Genomic DNA, 17,340 nt, shown 5'->3' on the forward strand with positions numbered 1-17,340 from the left:
CAACGAGCCACAGCCCTTCTCCAATGTAAGTGGCTCTTCTGTTGAAGGCTACGTGGGGGAGGGTTGGGCCTCACTGCCAGGACTTAAGATCCTCCCTCCCACTGGGTTTTTTCCTTTTGGTGGCTTGGGCCGCCTCCCTCCCTGAAGGGGAAACACAGCAGTGTTTGAACGAAAGCTCGAATGTGATAAAAAGCGCAAGCAGGATCTTCCTGGCATCAGCTCAGGCAGAGTCGCCCTGTGCAGCAAGAAGAAGCAAGACAGATTCACAGTCTGTGCTGCAAAGTCAGGTAGGTGCTAGAGGCTCTTTGTGATCTTCTTTTTAAAATAAATTTTATTATTTTAAAACATAAAACAACAAAACAAACACCACAAACATACATACAACCCATGCATACCGAAATTCCACACTTCCAAAGTATGCCTACACCTATCATATCATCAATTGCTAACCTCTTGAATATTGATAATAAAATCCATTTAACAGATACTATATTTAAGAACCACTAATGCTATATTAATACTGATTGTTACTGCTTTTAATTTCTGCTTTTCTACTTAATGTTGTTCATCTTAATAGTGATACAAAAACATTCTATCTAAAAATAGCTTTCTATATTCAAAACTGCTCATTAGTATCTTAAAATATCTACTCTAGCATTACAGGAAAATACTGTTGAAAAAAGAAACCATAACATGTCTAGCTTTGTATAAATTTCTAAGTCTCAGTTTGGGGCTCTTTGTGATCTTGAGACAAAATGCTCGGTTCTGGGGGCTACATCAGGACAGGAGCGTGGGAGGTTCAGGATTACACAGAAACCTGCAGCAGTCAGAACCCTACGACAAGGACAGAGCAGGAGTCTTTAAGCAGCTGCCTCCTCCCCATATCCATTCCAGGAATGCTTCCACTTCAGGAAAATTTTCATTGATGGAGCAAGATGTAAATATCTTAAATAAATGATGTTGCCCTTTAAGGAAGTTGTTCTTTTTAAAAGTTCTACTTCATTAAATGTCCTTCCTGTGCAAATCCAGCACTGGAGCAGCAGCTGAGTCCCCTTTTTCTTTCAAAAAAGTACCCTTTCCCTTTGCCCATCTGCAAGACTCTAATCTTAACCTCTTGATGAATTCTCGCAATAGTGTAGCTAGAACAGGGCTTGCAGGCGGAGGGATTTCTAAGTGCAGCATGTCGCAGTGGGCAGAAAGTCTTCTGGGATCATTTTAGCTATCAGTGTTTTTGCAGAGTTGCACTGATTTCCACGAATTCCCCCTCAGGACTTGGGAGACACCCCCCCCCCAAAGTACCAGTTCCCAGTACCAGTGAGTACCACCACAAACATTGGGAGTGGGAGAGGAGGGTATGGTTGCCAGATCCCTCTTTGCCACCAGTGGGAGGATTTTGGGGGCAGAGCCTGAGGAGGGCAGGGTTTAGGGAGGAGAGGGACTTCAATGCCATAGAGTCCAATTGCCAAAGTAGCCATTTTCTCCAGGGGAACTGATCTCTATCGGCTGGAGATCAGTTGTAATAGCAGGAGATCGTCAGCTAGTACCTGGAGGTTGGCAACCCTAGAGGAAGTATCAGTCCTTAGGAACGTACAGAAATAGCTCCCATGCCTGGTGGAAAGTAAGGTGACTAGAGACTCCTGAACAATACATAAATACACACAGAAACAAATAAGCTCCAATCTCTTTGTATCCCCTGCTATGTGTAGTGGTTAAGAGCAGTGGTTTGGAGCAGTGTGGACTCTGATCTGAACAACCAGGTTTGATTCCCCACTCCTCCACATGAACCGCAGAGGCTAATCTGGTGAACTGGTATCAGGTCCCAGGGCCAGAGGAGCATGGTCAAGAGAAGTCCGAATTCAAAGCCAAGAGTCAGAAATAGGTAAACCCACTGCAAGAGAATAGTCAAAATCCAAAGTCAAAGATTCCCGAAGGGTTTCAGGTTAGTAACTCACAGGAAACACAGAGTAAAAACACACGTTGTTCCCACACCAGCCTGGCTGCTAATGTTTGTTTAAATAGCCTAAGAGGACCCAGCTGTTGCTGATTCCTCTGACTCAGGAGTCCTTGCCAGAGGGAGCTCATCCTCCTCATCGCTGTCAGCTGGCAGGGTTCTCTGTAGAGCTTGCAATCTTGCACTTCTCTTACACTGGAGGAGGAGGCTGATGGAGCCAGGAAAAGGGCAGAGCAGAGGCACGGCTGAGGAAAGCACACACCAGTTGGCTTCTTGGTGCAGCCTAGACTTAGCTGGTGCAAGCACGCCCCAGTCAGCCTCCTGAAGAAAAGGGAAACGGAGGCTGGGCACTGGGAAAGAGCCAGGGGATGCACTAGAGTTGCCAACCTTCAGGTGGTGCCTAGAGATCTCCTGCTATTACAACTGATCTCTAGGTGACAAAGATCGGTTCACCTGGAGAAAATGGCTGCTGTGGAAGGCAAACTCAATGGCATTATACCCCACTGAAGTCCCTCCCCTCCCCAAACCCCACCCTCCTTAGGTTTCACCCCTCAAATCTCCAGGTATTTCCCAACCCGAAGCTGGCAACCCTAGGAAGCATGTGTTGTTCTGCAGTAGAACGGCTAGATTCAAGGAGCACCTTAGAAACTAGCAAAATGTTAGGGATCTGAGCTTTGGAGAGTCAAAGCTCCCTTATTCAGATTCAAGAGGAAGTCGGGAGGGGGGGAGAGAAGAAGCAAGGATCTCCCAGCCAAGCCCTGTGGAAGTCGGCTTGTAGCTGGGAAGGCTCCCATCCCCGTTCTAACTCCAAAAGTAGAGCCAGCAGAACTGAAAAGCTGTCAGACCCCACGGAAGCTGCTTGACCCTGAAGGCAAGGGGGACTAAGGACTAGCAAGGGGTGCTGGGAGAAGGACCACCAAGAACCCAATTTCTCTGACCTGCTACACTGACCTGTCCACCAGTCGGGGATGAGTGGGGTTCTCCTGGGCATCGGCAAATAGATGATGCAGCTGGAATGAAACATTCCACCTTTCTGAGGCCTTCTCCAAAGGAGCTAGAGACACACCACAGCCAGCCAAAAAAACTTCCAAAGCCTCTGGGATGTCTTCAAGTGCATCCTCACCAAGGCCGCTGCACTAATCCAATCCAAGGTTAATGTTTGCAACTTTGCATTGATTAGGATGGTAAGACGGACCAGGTCTAAAAGGACAATTCTCTTAATCATATGTAACCAACGAAAGGCACTTTTGGCTCCTATCTGGACCTGCTTCTCGAAGAGTCATGCGGGGCCCAAAAGCACTGTGAGACGGTTTACTTGTTGGGATAGGGATAGGTTTGCCTCAGTAAAAATAGGAACATGATCCTCCCTCTACAGCATCGATTGTACTGATCAGTATCACCTTTGTTTTTGTCTGGATACAGTTACAGCTTCCTGTCCCACATCCTCTTGACCACTGATCCAGGCATGGGCTCGAGATAGAAACAGCTCCATCAGGGGACTTAGTTAGAGAAATACAGAGCAGGGCATCATTCAGATATTGTCTGTATAATTGGAAGAGGAACAAATATGGAAAAATTGTGGGCTACGTTGGGCCATCCAGCAAATGCGTGACTGAAGAAAATATTAACCAGGGGCTTCACAGCTCACAGTTCAGACACATAGCCACCACATAGCCACCACATGAGGCCATATCTCTGGTACGAAGTCTATAGCAAAAGAGTTCTCCCAAGGTTCAGATCTCGTTCTCTACCTGTACACCACTTTGGCTCGGGAGATGACAGGTTGCATGCATTAATGCTCCAATTTGTACAGGATGGAACTGAGGGAATGTCAGAATTGGACAAGGGTAGAATCTCATTTGGGTAGTATTGCATAATGGATAGGAGAATAAAGTATTGGTCTACATATTATTTGTCACCTTTTATGTCTGCTGAGGAAGACAGTTGATGTTTTGCAGGCTCTGTGACATGCCATATTCACACAATCCTTAAAATTCAATAGTCTCACTGTACCAGAAGTCCTTTGGAGGATGAGATCAACCATCAGCTTCAACGGCAGCACCGTGAACCACCAAACCTTTGTCCTTGTTGGCATTCCTGGCATGGAGGAGCGCAACTCTTGGATGGCCTTCCCTCTCTGCCTGCTCTACGTCCTAACTCTCTTTGGAAATGTTGTGATCCTCTTTGTCATCAAGACAGAGCAAAGCCTCCATGAGCCCATGTACCTCTTCCTCTCCATCCTTGCCTGCTCGGACCTGGGCCTCGCCGTTTCTACCATGCCAACAATGCTGGGTGTTTACTGGTTCAACTCCAGAGAAATCTCATTCAATGCCTGCATCACTCAGATGTTCTTCATCCATCTGTTTCAATGGTTAGAATCTGGCATCCTTGTGGCAATGGCTTTTGACCGCTTCATTGCCATATGCAACCCCCTGAGATACAGCTCTCTCCTCCAAAATTCAGTAATTGGGAAAATTGGACTAGCCATCTTGGCCAGAGGATTCTGTGTCTGCTTCCCTGCCCCCTTCCTTATTAAACGGCTACCCTTCTGTGCTCTCAATGTGCTCTCTCACTCCTATTGTCTCCACCAGGATATGATGAAGTTGGCCTGTGCAGACACAAGAGTGAACATGTTGTATGGACTGATCATAGTCATTTGTACGGTATGTTTGGACCTCGTGATCATTCTTGTCTCGTACTTCCTGATTCTGCAGACTGTCCTGAGCATTGCCTCCCGTGAAGGACGTTCCAAGGCTCTGGACACCTGTGTCTCACATATCTGTGCCATCTTGACTTTTTATGTTCCAATGATTGGTATCAGTGCAGTTCATCGATTTGCAAGACACCTCTCTCCCATTGTTCACATGATGATGGCCAACATCTACATTGTGGTCCCACCCGTTCTTAATCCCATTATTTACAGTGTGAAAACACAACAGATTCGGCAAAGGATACTCAAAATGTTCCAGCAAAACAAATTCAGGAGCCAATTTTAAATAAACAAATAAACAAATAAAGTTTTGTTAATTAAATAGGTTTCTTTGTAATTGAAAGCCTTAAGAAGCAATCAAAGCCCAATTCAATGTGTTGAGTTTGACCCGTCATGGCTTGGGACCAGGTTATCTGAACAACCATCTTCTTTCCTGCCTGGGAGTTAAAATCGCTGGGAGAGGACCTCCTAACTGTCCCGCCAATTAAAGATGTTTATTTGGTGGTCACATTAGAAAGGGCCTTTTTGGTGGCAGCCCCACATTTGTGGAACAACCTTCTCATGGAGGTTCACCTGGCCTCCTCACTTTCAACCTTTGGGAGGCAGTTGAAGACGGTTCTATTTAGGGCTGATTTTGGTTAAGTTTAGTAGCAGTCCTAAGTAGTGGTTTTAAATTTTGGTTTTATGTTTTCAGTGTATCTTATTTGGTGTTTTCAAATCTACGTTTGTCAGCTGCTTTTAGCTCTGCAAGCTAGAGGCCGCTAATAAATGTTTGAAACAAACAAAATATCTTCATCAGATGCAGCACAAGCAAAGTTAGAAATACTTTTCAAGATAAAAAGCTTAAGCTCGTATTGAAAGTATCTTTAGGGAAACAAATTCTCTGAAAGACTTTTCTGAAAAAATTCATAGAATTTTATTTTCCCTTTATGCACTCTAAAAACTTAAACATTTACAGTGATGCAAGCATTGTTGTTTCGTGCAGGAACATTAAAAATGTGCACCTGCACACATACCTCAAGCGCATAGGGATGCCAACCTCCACTTCGGCAATTGCACTCTTTGGCACTGAAGTCCCTCCCCTCCCCAAACCCCGTCCACCTCAGGCTCCGCCCCAAAAACCTCCCGCCGGTGGTGAAGGGGGATCTGGCAACCCTACAGACACGCTGGATTAGAGCCCACTAGCACCATATTGGTTTCTAAGTGAAGATGGGATGGAATCAAGCTCCTTTCATGCAGACCGACTTGGCTACCCTGAGAAGAACCTCAGAAGAGCCCTGCTGGATCCGACCAGGGAGGGTCCATCTCGTCCAGCCTCCTGCCTCTGCCTCGGTGTATAGATACTTTTTCATCTGAGTGAAATTAACCTCTGGGAGAAAAGGCAGTTTAGGTAAATAATCCAAACTTTTGGCTTCCTTTAATTTGTCTTTTTGCTGACATGCACTGTAGTGGAATGTAATCTTAATTAAGAAATAGGAACAGGGGAGGAACAACTAACAGGAAACAGGACGTTACAAGGAGCCTGAGAAGAGAAAGAGCAAGCAGGCACGAGGGAGGAACTGTTGACTTTCCTTTTTATTACAGAAATTCAATAAACACCTTGTTATACAAATACCTGAAGTCCCTGGCATTAATAAGACATGCATTTGATTTTAACAGAGTAATCCTGAGGTGCAGCTGCTAGTCCGGTCCTTATAGGGTTTCGTTTCATGGCAGCCGGCAGGAAAATAGTGGGGAAGGGGCTGCCTTTCTTTGGTCATAGGGTTGCAAGGCCCCTCTTTGCTACCGGCGGGAAGTTTTTGGGGCAGAGCCTGAGGAGGGTGGGGTTTGGGGAGGGGAAAGACTTCAATGCCATAGAGCCCAATTGCCAAAGTGGCCATTTTCTCCAGGTGAACTGATCTCTATTGGCTGTAATAGCAGGAGATCTCCAGCTAGTACCTGGAGGTTGGCAACCCTATTTGGGCTCAACCCCGTTAGCCTCCCCAGCAACCCCACGGCTGCATTCCATGGAGGTGTGGTGGCAAGGCAGCAAGGGGTCTGATGGACAGGGCAGCCAGAACCAAGCAGGGGTTGCTGGGCACGGGGCCGAGCCAAGCGCCCGTCACAGCCCAGGGGCTGAGGGACGTGGCCAAGGAGGCTCGCTGGCCGTCAGCAGCCACCCCCAGCCTCTTAAAAGGACCGAGTTCAGTCAGACCCTTGTTGAGGCAGGCAGGAGGGGAAGGGGGCAGCCGGGGTTGGCAGGGAGCTGCCCCACTAGCTCCAACGGATGCGGCTTTACTTGTGCAGGCACGCACTCACATTTCTTTAAAATGTAGAGCATCCCCGCCCCAAAGGTTCACACAGAATAATCATGAAGTCTTCAACAAAACAATTGCTCCAATTTTTCCACACCTCTAGCTGAAGTGCCTGTGTTATCGTATTAATTTCCAATGGCAGTAACACGGGAGGAGGTTGAAGAATCAAAGAAGTTGTTTATTGGATCCAATATACATACCGGGTGAAACTGCCCAGATGCGCAGGACAGCTTGCACACCAAACAAAGGATGGTAACAACGTTTATAACCTCTGGTCAGGGGTGTTACAATATAGTAGATTCACTGTACGTTGGTTGTCTACATTACTTTAATTAGCATTTTGGATAGACATTGGCTGAAGCTGTTTCTAAGCAAGCATGAGGTCCTGGGACCACATTCCTAAGTGTGAAGGTAAGATGAACAGTTGTACCAGGCAGCGATGTAGTCTTTGTTCTTGCAGCTTATAATGGCGTTTGCCAGACTCATGCTAACTTAAATAATCTTACATTAGGGCCTTTGTTCCAAGGATTAATACTGTACCCCTTATACCTGGGGCTGCATGTCAATTACATATATGTGCTCTCACATGGTATTGTGCTAGATGCTAACCCTTATATTTTGGGCTTAGCATCTTTATAAATGTGAGTATGCGGACTGAGCATAGAAGCATACATTTTCAATACATTTCCCATAGCATATAATGATTTCAGGCATTACATAGCAAGTAAGAGATCTCCACACACCCTCTAGTGAGCCAGAACCAGTGCTGTTTTTACACAGGCTCCGCAGGGCTACCATGATCCCGGCTTCTGGGACTTAGGGAAATCCCCCCATGAGGTTTTCTTCAGAGGTATTTGGGTAGCCTCCCAGGAACACACAGTCTTTAAATTTGCCGAAGAAACCTGACTTCGGCTCTCGAAAGCTTATACCCTGAAAGTCTTGTTGACCTCTATGGTGCAACTGGACTGAACTGTAGATGTTCTACTGCAGCCCAATGTGGCTACCCTCTGAAGGAGCCTTTAAACAAGACCCTCCCGAAATAAAAAGTGCAGGGAGGATTTGTGTTGCAGCCGTTCAGGCAGAGGCACCCTTTGCAGCAAAGGAAATGGGGGCAGCAGGTTCGTGGTCTGTCACAAAGTGAGGTGAGAGCGTTTGAGATACAGAGGAGACAAACCTTTTGGTTTCTACGACTGCCTCTTTTCTTTTCTTTTTGACCCAATAGGGGTCATTGGGTGTGGGGGGGGAGGGGGGAAGGCTGTAGTGAATTTCTTGCATTGTGCAGGGGGTTGAACTAGATGACCCTGGTGGTCCCTTCCAACTCTATGATTCTGTGATCTTGCTGGTATTTAAGGTGCTTCTGGATGTGAATCTAACAGGAACACTTTAGGTACAGAGTTTAGCAACACACTTAAAAGGAGGGGAAAGGGGCAGATTCTAAATGGGCAATTGGCTGAAATTGAGATACTCCATTTGTATTACTCATCAAACTAAACCAGTATAGTCCAGAAATTCAAATGCACCCTTACTGGACAGTGTTTTGGCCATGATAGCAACTAGTCCCCCATGCTAGTTGTCTGAGGGTATTTTTAATTGTGTGTGAGTGAGTGTTGGTGGGTTTCCTACCCTTTTTTAATTTCTGAAGGAAGAGGGTGGTCCTTAAGACTTCTCTGCCCGGACAGTTATACAAATCATGATTTACAAAGCACTTACAATTCGACAGCATAATGATTATTATTTCCATTTGTCAGATGGTTTGCCAAACAGCAGTTCCATCAACATTTTTATTCCTTAGCAACATTTCATCAAATACCTTTGGAAGATTTCATTGTGATATCAATCGTTTTTTACTTCAGTGAGAGGCCTTTTGGATAGATGCTTTTGGCACTATGCAACACAGTGGTCTGAATGACCATTTGGATTTGTCGTCCTTTATCTGATTGATGTTTGGCCCCTTCACGATGAGTAGGTTTGTTAATTAGGCCTGAGTCAGCAGTTGCTTTACAGCTGTGATCTTGCACTGAGTAAGAGAGAAACTTGCCTGTTAGAAAGTGGAATCATCTGCTCTTCTTTTAATTGGCAATTATTTGGCTTTCAAGCTTATTTACTTTTGTGAATTTGATATGAACTAAGCATGTTAACGTTGTCTCACTGTGTTTAATGGTTACTTTACTGGCAAATATTTAATTCTTTCAGGTGGCTTTATACAAGACAGAGAGAAGCACGCTTTATATCCTAAGAAAAGAATAACATTTATCTGAAGAAGTTAATTCAAAATGTCCTGCTAGCATCTGTAATCTATATGTGTTATTCATAAGGCTTTCAGATTTTTGTTTTGTGACTAACTATGCAATGATGTTAGTCAGTTCTTCATGTGCAGCTTTCTTAGTCATGTTTACTTGTGAGTAGCCACTGGATTTTTGTTTCTAATATATATATTTTTCCATGTAATTTGTACAGGTTTTTCTAAGTAATTTAACATGATTTTAAAAATACATTTTTTGTATATTTTTCATTGGTAGTGGGTGGTTTTTTCCCTCTTTTGTGGGGATACATTTTTATAGGTTGTTTGGAGGGACTGCCTTGTTCTTTAATTTATTTTATTTTGAGAAATGCCAACCATCAGCTTCAATGACAGCACCGTAAATCACCAAACCTTTGTCCTCGTTGGCATTCCTGGCATGGAAGAGCGCAACTCTTGGATGGCCTTCCCTCTCTGCCTGCTCTACATCCTAACTTTCTTTGGAAATGTTGTGATCCTCTTTGTCATCAAGACAGAGCAAACCCTCCACGAGCCCATGTACCTCTTCCTCTCCATCCTCGCCTGCTCGGATCTGGGCCTCGCCATTTCTACCATGCCCACGATGCTGGGTGTTTACTGGTTTGACTCCAGAGAAATCTCATTCAATGCCTGCATCACTCAGATGTTCTTCATCCATATGTTTCAGTGGTTAGAATCTGGCATCCTTGTGGCAATGGCTTTTGACCGATTCGTTGCCATACGCGACCCCCTGAGATATACCTTAATTCTCTCAAATACGGTAATTCTAAAAATAAGCATAGCTATCTTATCCAGAGCATTCTGCCTCCTCTTCCCAATCCCTTTCCTTATTAAACGGTTGCCTTTCTGCAAGTCCAATGTCCTCTCTCACACCTATTGTCTCCACCCCGATACAATGAAATTAGCCTGTGCAGACATAACGGTCAATATACTGTATGGTTTGATTATCGTTGTTAGCACGTTGGGGTTGGATGTCGTGGTCATTCTTATCTCGTACATCCTGATTCTGCAGACTGTTTTGAGCATCGCTTCCCACACAGAGCGTCTGAAGGCCCTGAACACCTGTGTCTCCCACATATGCGCCATCCTTATTTTCTATATTCCAATGCTTGGCGTCACGGCGGTTCATCGCTTTGGAAGACACCTGTCTCCCATTCTGCACATGCTAATGGCTAACGTCTACATTGCAGTCCCGCCAGTTCTCAATCCCATTGTGTACAGTGTGAAAACCAAGCAGATTCGGCAACGGATTTGCAAAATGTTCCAGTAAGAGAAATTCTCATGTGGTCCCCATGAGAAAGGTTTGATGAATGGATAAATAGGTTTCAGTGAAACCAAAACTTATGGAACAATAAAACAAATGAAATAAAATATTTACATCAGTTTCACTACTAATGAAATTAAAAATACATTGTACAAGGGGAACTATCACCTTGGATGTTATTTTATAATTTTTCATAATAAATCAGAATATTTTATTGCTCAGTCTTTTGATTTCTGGAGATGTAGAGACACCCATTGTCCCATATTATTTGAGAAGACATCCTCATTCTCGTTTTAGCAATAATTTCTGTAAGAAATGATTACATTTCATGTTTAGCTAAATGGACCTTGCTTGTTAAGAGTAAGCATGAATCCTGGCTGCCGAGTCAGGGGACAGAGCCAGCCACCAAGTTCGTGCCCGGCACGGGAGGTCCCAGCAGCTTCTGTCTGAGTGTGGCCGGGATTCATGGAGCTGAATCTGATCTACTCTGGTCCTTCTTGCTGTCATATGAATGGTGTGGACTGAAATCTGTGACTATGCCTTCACTGCCACTTGGGGTTGTGCCCAGTCCTCACAGATCAACCGGGGATGTTTTGCATTTTCCTCAGCTTGCAAAGCTGTTGCTATGGCTGGTACCAGTTGCAGCTGTCACCCCCTGCCCAGAATTATATTGATAATTGGGTCCTGATGACCCCTGAAACTTACCACTGGTGGTGGAAAGTGCCATCAAGGCAAAGCCGACTTATGGTGACCCCATAGGTTTTTCAAGGCAAGAGCCAGACGGAGGTGGAAAATATCACTACTAGGTTACCCCAACGGAGTCATGGTGTTCAGGCTTGAGCCGGATCTGTCATAATTTCATCTGTGAGTAAACCCCAAAACCAGTCTGCCAAGGCCGCCTCGGCAGTTCAAAGGCACTGAAAACATTATCAAGAACAACCAGGCAATCAGGAGGGGGCAAACAGAGGATGCCGCCGTATCTCTCCTGGAAGGGTGAATAGTCACAGTAAAGTAAAAGTAGAGGAACATTCATGTGCCCAAAGAAAGGAAAATGCTGAATAAAGATTATCAGGAGGAGGATCTTCTTGCAAACCTGGGTTTTCTTTATGAAAAATATGACTATTTAAAGTTTTTGTTATTCTGTTTTTAAATCATTCACCGTGAGATTTGAGTCCAGTAGCGCCATAGAGACCAACAAGGTTTTTGGGGTATAAGCTTTCCAGAGCCAATGGCCCCATCAATAGATACTATATCTGATGAAGTGAGCTTTGCCTCTCAAAAGCTCATACCCTGAAAATTTTGTTGGTTTCTAAGACGCTCCTGGACTCGAAGCTTTCTCTTCTACAACATGGCTGCCCTCTGAAATTACCATTCACAATGCCCCCCGGAGAAAACAACTGGGTAAAAATTAACTGGCCATCAGGGAAACAGGGGGTTATGCCCAGATGTTTCACTCTTGATATAATACCCCCGATCAAAGAGAAAAGTAGAAACAGGAGGGGGTAGGCCATGGTTTGGTAGCCTGTCAGCTTCCATCCCTGTCTCTGTTGTGACAAGAATTTCCCTCATTGGCTCAGCTCTGCAAAGAGAGTTGCAGTCCAGGGTGCTGAAGAGGAGAAGGAAGAGAGGAAGAAGAAGAAAAAGAACAATTGGTTGTTATAAGCTGATTTTCTCTACCTTTTAAAGAGAATCAAACCGACTTACAATCTCCTTCCCTTCTCCCCACCTACCCTGTGAGGTAGGTGAGGCTTAGTGAGCTCTAAGAAAACTGTGACTAGCCCAAGGTCACCCACAGAGTTCCTGGAGAGGAGCCTATGCATAGCATGAACCTTAAAAGAACTGAGGAGACTTTGCTTAGTTTATCTCAAGCTAATTTAGTCCAGGTTCCATGTGCTATAAGGCAGATGTTCTGCCCTGTCAGCAGTTCTTTCTGTTGGTTTGCACATCGTTCCTTGGCTCTCAACAGTTTTGGGAAATCTCTGGGTATGACAAGGGCAGGCTTTTGGAGAGGCCCAATCACATCCAGCTCTTCCAAAACTTTACATGTCCAACTGAGGGCCAAACTAGACTACATTTTTTGAAGAGTAAAATCCAGGTTTGCTGGACTCTTCCCTCTCTCCAAGCCACAGAACAGTAGCTGTGGGGACAGTCTGTTTAAAAATAAAGCAGAGTCCAAAATGTTACAATGAGGGGAGTAGGGGCTCTTTCCTTTTGCTCCAAGCCACAACTCCCCCTACCACCCCAAACTCAGCTTTTCCAAAAACATATCACCTAGTCTTGCCCAAAGGCAGGCCCTTGGTTATAGAATCATAGAGTTGGAAGGGACCACCAGGGACATCTAGTCCAACCCCCTGCACAAAGCAGGAAATTCACAACTACCTCCCCCACACCCCCAGTGACCCCTACTCCATGCCCAGAAGATGGCCAAGGTGCCCTCCCTCTCATCATCTGCCTAAGGTCACAGAATCAGCATTGCTGACAGATGGCCATCTAGCCTCTGCTTAAAAACCTCCAGGGAAGGAGAGCTTACCACCTCCCGAGGAAGCCTGTTCCACTGAGGAACCACTCTGTTAGAAAATTCTTCCTAATGTCTAGATGGAAACTCTTTTGATTTAATTTCAACCTGTTGATTCTGGTACGACCTTCTGGAGCAACAGAAAACTCTGCACCCTCCTCTCTATGACAGCCTTTCAACTACTTGAAGATGGTTATCATATCCCCTCTCAGTCTTCTCCTCTTCAGGCTAAACATACCCAGCTCCTTCAACCTTTCCTCATAGGACTTGGTCTCCAGACCCCTCACCACCTTTGTTTCCCTCCTCTGGACACGTTCCAGCTTATCTACATCCTTCTTAAATTGTGGAGCCCAAAACTGAACACAGTACTCTAGGTCTGTCAAGATCAGTCTACCAGGATCGCTCTGACTGGCAGTGAATATCCAGGGTTTCAGGCAGAAGACTTTCTTGTCATTTGACATTTTTAACTGGAGATGCTGGGCACTGAACCTGAGACCCTCTGTATGCAACGCAGGGGCCCTGCCCCTGTGCCTCCGCCCTTCTCTAAATGAAGATGCCATGTCCTGAATATGGTGCATGTCCCTTAGAGGGCATTCCTAAGCAGAGTTACATACTCCTAAGTCTACTCTGATGCAGCAGAACATGGGGCTCAAGAGAGTATTATTATTACTGCTGCTGCTGTTGTTATATGCATCTGCAGGTGCATGGGCCCTTTTCTAAAACATCCAGTCCAACACACTAGCCTCTCCTTGTCTCTTTTAAATCATATTCACCCACAATTGGGTAAACAGGTAACACTAGCTAAGGTGTTGGTAGCGTGGAAGGTGCGTGCCCCCACAGGTTTCTGATTTGGGACCCTGCTAGAATGCTGTTGTAATGATTTGTGCTGTGAATAGGAATCCCTTTTTCTGTAGGGATTTTGAATGGACAGATACACCACAGATGGTGCTAGCCCACAAGTTTTTATTTAACAGAAAACAAAATATTTCACGGGGTAAATGTCCTGAGTGGAATGCTTCAGTTTATAAACTGAAACTGGCTCTCAGCTTCACCCGCAGATGTTACCAACGTTCACAATGAGCATGAACTCTTTGTAAATGAGCCATAGTTAGTGTAAATAAACACTATGGGGAGATTCGGTTCTCCTTTCTCCAGACAGTGTAGCTCAGCTTACGAGGTTTCAATGGAACCTGTTCCCACCACCAACACGATTCTGCAAAGCCTTAAAGTTGCGCTGCCAACACTTAGGGCACTTTCACACCGCCCAAATAATGCACTTTCAATCCACTTTCAATGCACTTTGAAGGTGGATTTTACTGTGTGAACTGGCAAAATCCACTTGCAAATGATCGTTAAGGTGCACTGAAAGTGTATTGAAAGTGCATTATTTGGGCGGTGTGAAAGTGCCTGATATTGTCTCCTGTCCCCAGAAGCTGCAAAAAAAAGTTTGGGATTTGGGGCCCTTCACAGGATGCTTATTTGCTTCAGTAAAACAAGCTTTTACTATGCCAACCCCCAAATCCTATTGAAAAGCAAAACTGACATTTGAATTTGCATGAGGCCTCTGTGCAGCTCACACACACCCTCAGCCAGCCACATACATCTGTGCCCAGGGGTCGTCTCTTCCCAGGGAATGGGAAGGACCTCCAGGCAGCCCCGAGTCCCAGCACCTGCCCTGGGCATATAAATTAATCCCTGGTTGGCAAGGCCAGCAACAGAGCCAGAACTTGCTCAGATGAGGCTCCCCTGGGAGGGGTTCGTAGATCATGTAGTGGACCAGCTGTTGCTCCCCTGTTGGCTGAGGGTCCCTCAACTGCAGCATAACTCCCAGGCTATAAATCCTCCCAGCCAGCCCCATCAGCCAAGGCAGCCCTCAGGTGCTTCGTTCAGAGCGTGTCCTCCTTCTTCAAGGGCCTGAAGATTGCAGACAACAGAGAACGCTGTTTTTCTTGGAGCTGCCTGGAATGGAGGGGGACAAACAACAGTGACAACGGGGTGTGTGGGTGTGTGGGTGTGTTCCTGCCCTGTGCTGGAAGAACATCGGCACAGTTCCAGGTAAGACAGCAGCTTTCTGAATCAGACCAAAGATCTCTTCAATGTCCTGGCTTCAGAACTAGCCAGGAAAGGAGCCTCAGATCGATGCTCTCAGACTTTTCCAACTTCTTTCTTGATCACAAGGAAAGGTTCTCCAGCCTAGCCACTGTGTCCTAACAGATGGGCACATTCTGTTGCCACAAAAATAGTTGTGATTTGCATAGATGGTGAGTGATAAAAAAAAAATACAGAGATAATTTTATTACTGTAGGGAAGAAACAAATCAGGGCACTTTTCAAGAGCAACGTCTCTTGAGACAAATAGCTCTTTTCTCCCGCCGTCTGATCAGCAGGGCTAGGGATCATCTAGGCAGGTGCTTGGAATTTGAAGAGGGAGACTCCAAGTAGAAATCCAAAGTGACTGCGGCTTCAGTACTTTTTTTTTTCATTTCACAGAATTTGGAAGTCCTACTTGTGGCTCAACATGGCACTGTTAACTCCCGCCAACCACAGCACCACACTGTTTACCCTGCGTGGCTTCCCAGGGGTGGAGGCAGCACACTGTTGGATTGGCCTCCCCATCTTTTCCGCCTACCTGTTCGCGGTGCTGGGTAACTGCGCCATTCTGTACATCATCCGGGCAGAGCCCAGTCTGCACCAGCCCATGTATTACTTCCTGGCCATGCTGGCTACCACCGACCTGGGACTCTGCCTCACCACGGTGCCCACCGTCATGGGGGTCCTCTGGTTCCAGCTGAGGAAGATCAGCAGGCGGAGCTGCATTACTCAGATTTTCATCATCCACACTTTCTCCTTCATGGAGTCGGCGGTGCTCTTTGCCATGGCTCTGGACCGCTTCCTGGCCATCTGCGTCCCTCTGAGGTACACGGCTCTGCTGACCACCAGTAGAGTGGCCAGAATTGGTCTGGTCCTCCTGCTGAGAAGCACCCTGCTCTTAATTCCCTCCCTGTATTTCCTCCTGCAGTTTCCCTACTGTCCAGTTGCAACCCTTTCTCACTCCTACTGTGTGCACCAAGATGTGATCCGCCTGGCATGTGCCGACACCACCATCACCAGTTACTATGGCCTCACCCTCATCCTCCTCACCATGGGCTCTGATCTCCTCTTCATCCTTATTTCCTATAGCCTGATCCTGAAGGCGGTCCTGGGAATGGCCTCTGGGAACGAAGGCCACCACAAGGCCCTGGGCACCTGCGTCTCCCACCTCTGTGCCGTCCTGGTCTTCTACATTCCAGTGCTCGGGCTGTCCGTTGCGCACCGGTTTGGCAAGCATACGTCTCCCTTTCTCCACATCATCATGGGGAACATCTACATTCTCCTCCCACCCCTGATGAACCCCGTCATTTACAGCATCAAAACAAAGCAGATTTACAGCAGGATCATGAGAATAGTTTCGTTCAAGAGAGGCTGAGGAACCAAGATAAGGCGGAGGGAGCTGCGTCTCTCCTCCTTACCCTCCTTTTATTTCACAGTCATTCAGCATCAAGTCTGTGCCATAAAACCGGCATTTTCTACCTTCAGGTCTGCCTGAACTGTAGCTCCTTTTTGCATGGCAGTTCTGTGTTTGTTGACTTGTGCTTGTGATGTTGTTGTTCTTCTTAGGGGAGGGGTGGTGTCTTAGCGGAAGAGCCTCTGCTTGGCATGCAGAAAGTCCCAGGTTCAGTCCCCAGCATCTCCAGTTAAAAGGACCAGGCAGTAGGTGATGTGAAAGACCCCTTTCTCTTCCTGAGACCCCCGGAGAACTTTGGCCAGTCTTGAGTAGTCAAGACTGTCCTCAATGGGTGTCCTCGATGTCTTGTTCAGTATAAGACACCTGTATGTGTGTCCATTTGTGTGTTCTTCTGCTTTCCCTGAGGACACCTCTCTGCCCAAGATTAGGAGTTTTGCCCTGAGCTCACATACTTTTCATCCTGCTTCCTTTCTATTCTAGCTGTGCAGCATTCACTAAGAGAGTGGAAAGTGATATTAGAAACGTTCATTGTTAAATGGTGCGTGTTTGGGCACAGAAATTGGGGCACTAGACTGGAAGCAAAATGTTTTAAGCTACAACGTACTTTGCTGTATGGCAAGTGAGGTAGTCCATTTGAAAATGGTCAAAACAAACAATTAAATGAGCTCCCTTCATCTGCGAGTTGAATTTTCTACTTTTTCTCCTTGTGTGGATGATGGAGGACATGTGATTCCATCAGTCAGAGAATGGCAGGAGGGGTGATAGGCTTTGGACTTCCTCAACGTTTGGCTGTTGCAACAGCTATTTTCTCCCCATCATTACTT

General features: G+C 46.0%; 3 protein-coding genes across 3 annotated transcripts; all 3 read left to right on the forward strand.

Moving 5' to 3' along the window:
• The first annotated feature begins 3,981 nt into the window (after positions 1 to 3,981).
• Positions 3,982 to 5,149, forward strand: LOC130485576 (olfactory receptor 51H1-like). Its single transcript, XM_056858793.1, has 2 exons — positions 3,982 to 4,936; positions 5,070 to 5,149. The coding sequence occupies exons 1-2, from the start codon at positions 3,982 to 3,984 to the stop codon at positions 5,147 to 5,149; spliced, it is 1,035 nt and encodes a 344-aa protein (XP_056714771.1).
• A 4,415-nt stretch (positions 5,150 to 9,564) lies between these two features.
• On the forward strand, positions 9,565 to 10,503 carry LOC130485193 (olfactory receptor 51H1-like). The gene has a single exon (XM_056858317.1). The coding sequence runs from the start codon at positions 9,565 to 9,567 to the stop codon at positions 10,501 to 10,503; it is 939 nt and encodes a 312-aa protein (XP_056714295.1).
• Positions 10,504 to 15,529: 5,026 nt separating this feature from the next.
• LOC130485577 (olfactory receptor 51V1-like) lies at positions 15,530 to 16,477 on the forward strand. Its single transcript, XM_056858794.1, has one exon. The coding sequence runs from the start codon at positions 15,530 to 15,532 to the stop codon at positions 16,475 to 16,477; it is 948 nt and encodes a 315-aa protein (XP_056714772.1).
• Positions 16,478 to 17,340: the final 863 nt, after the last annotated feature.

Source organism: Euleptes europaea, chromosome 12, assembly GCF_029931775.1.
Source record: "Euleptes europaea isolate rEulEur1 chromosome 12, rEulEur1.hap1, whole genome shotgun sequence".
In the NCBI taxonomy this organism is placed as follows: Eukaryota; Metazoa; Chordata; class Lepidosauria; order Squamata; family Sphaerodactylidae; genus Euleptes; species Euleptes europaea.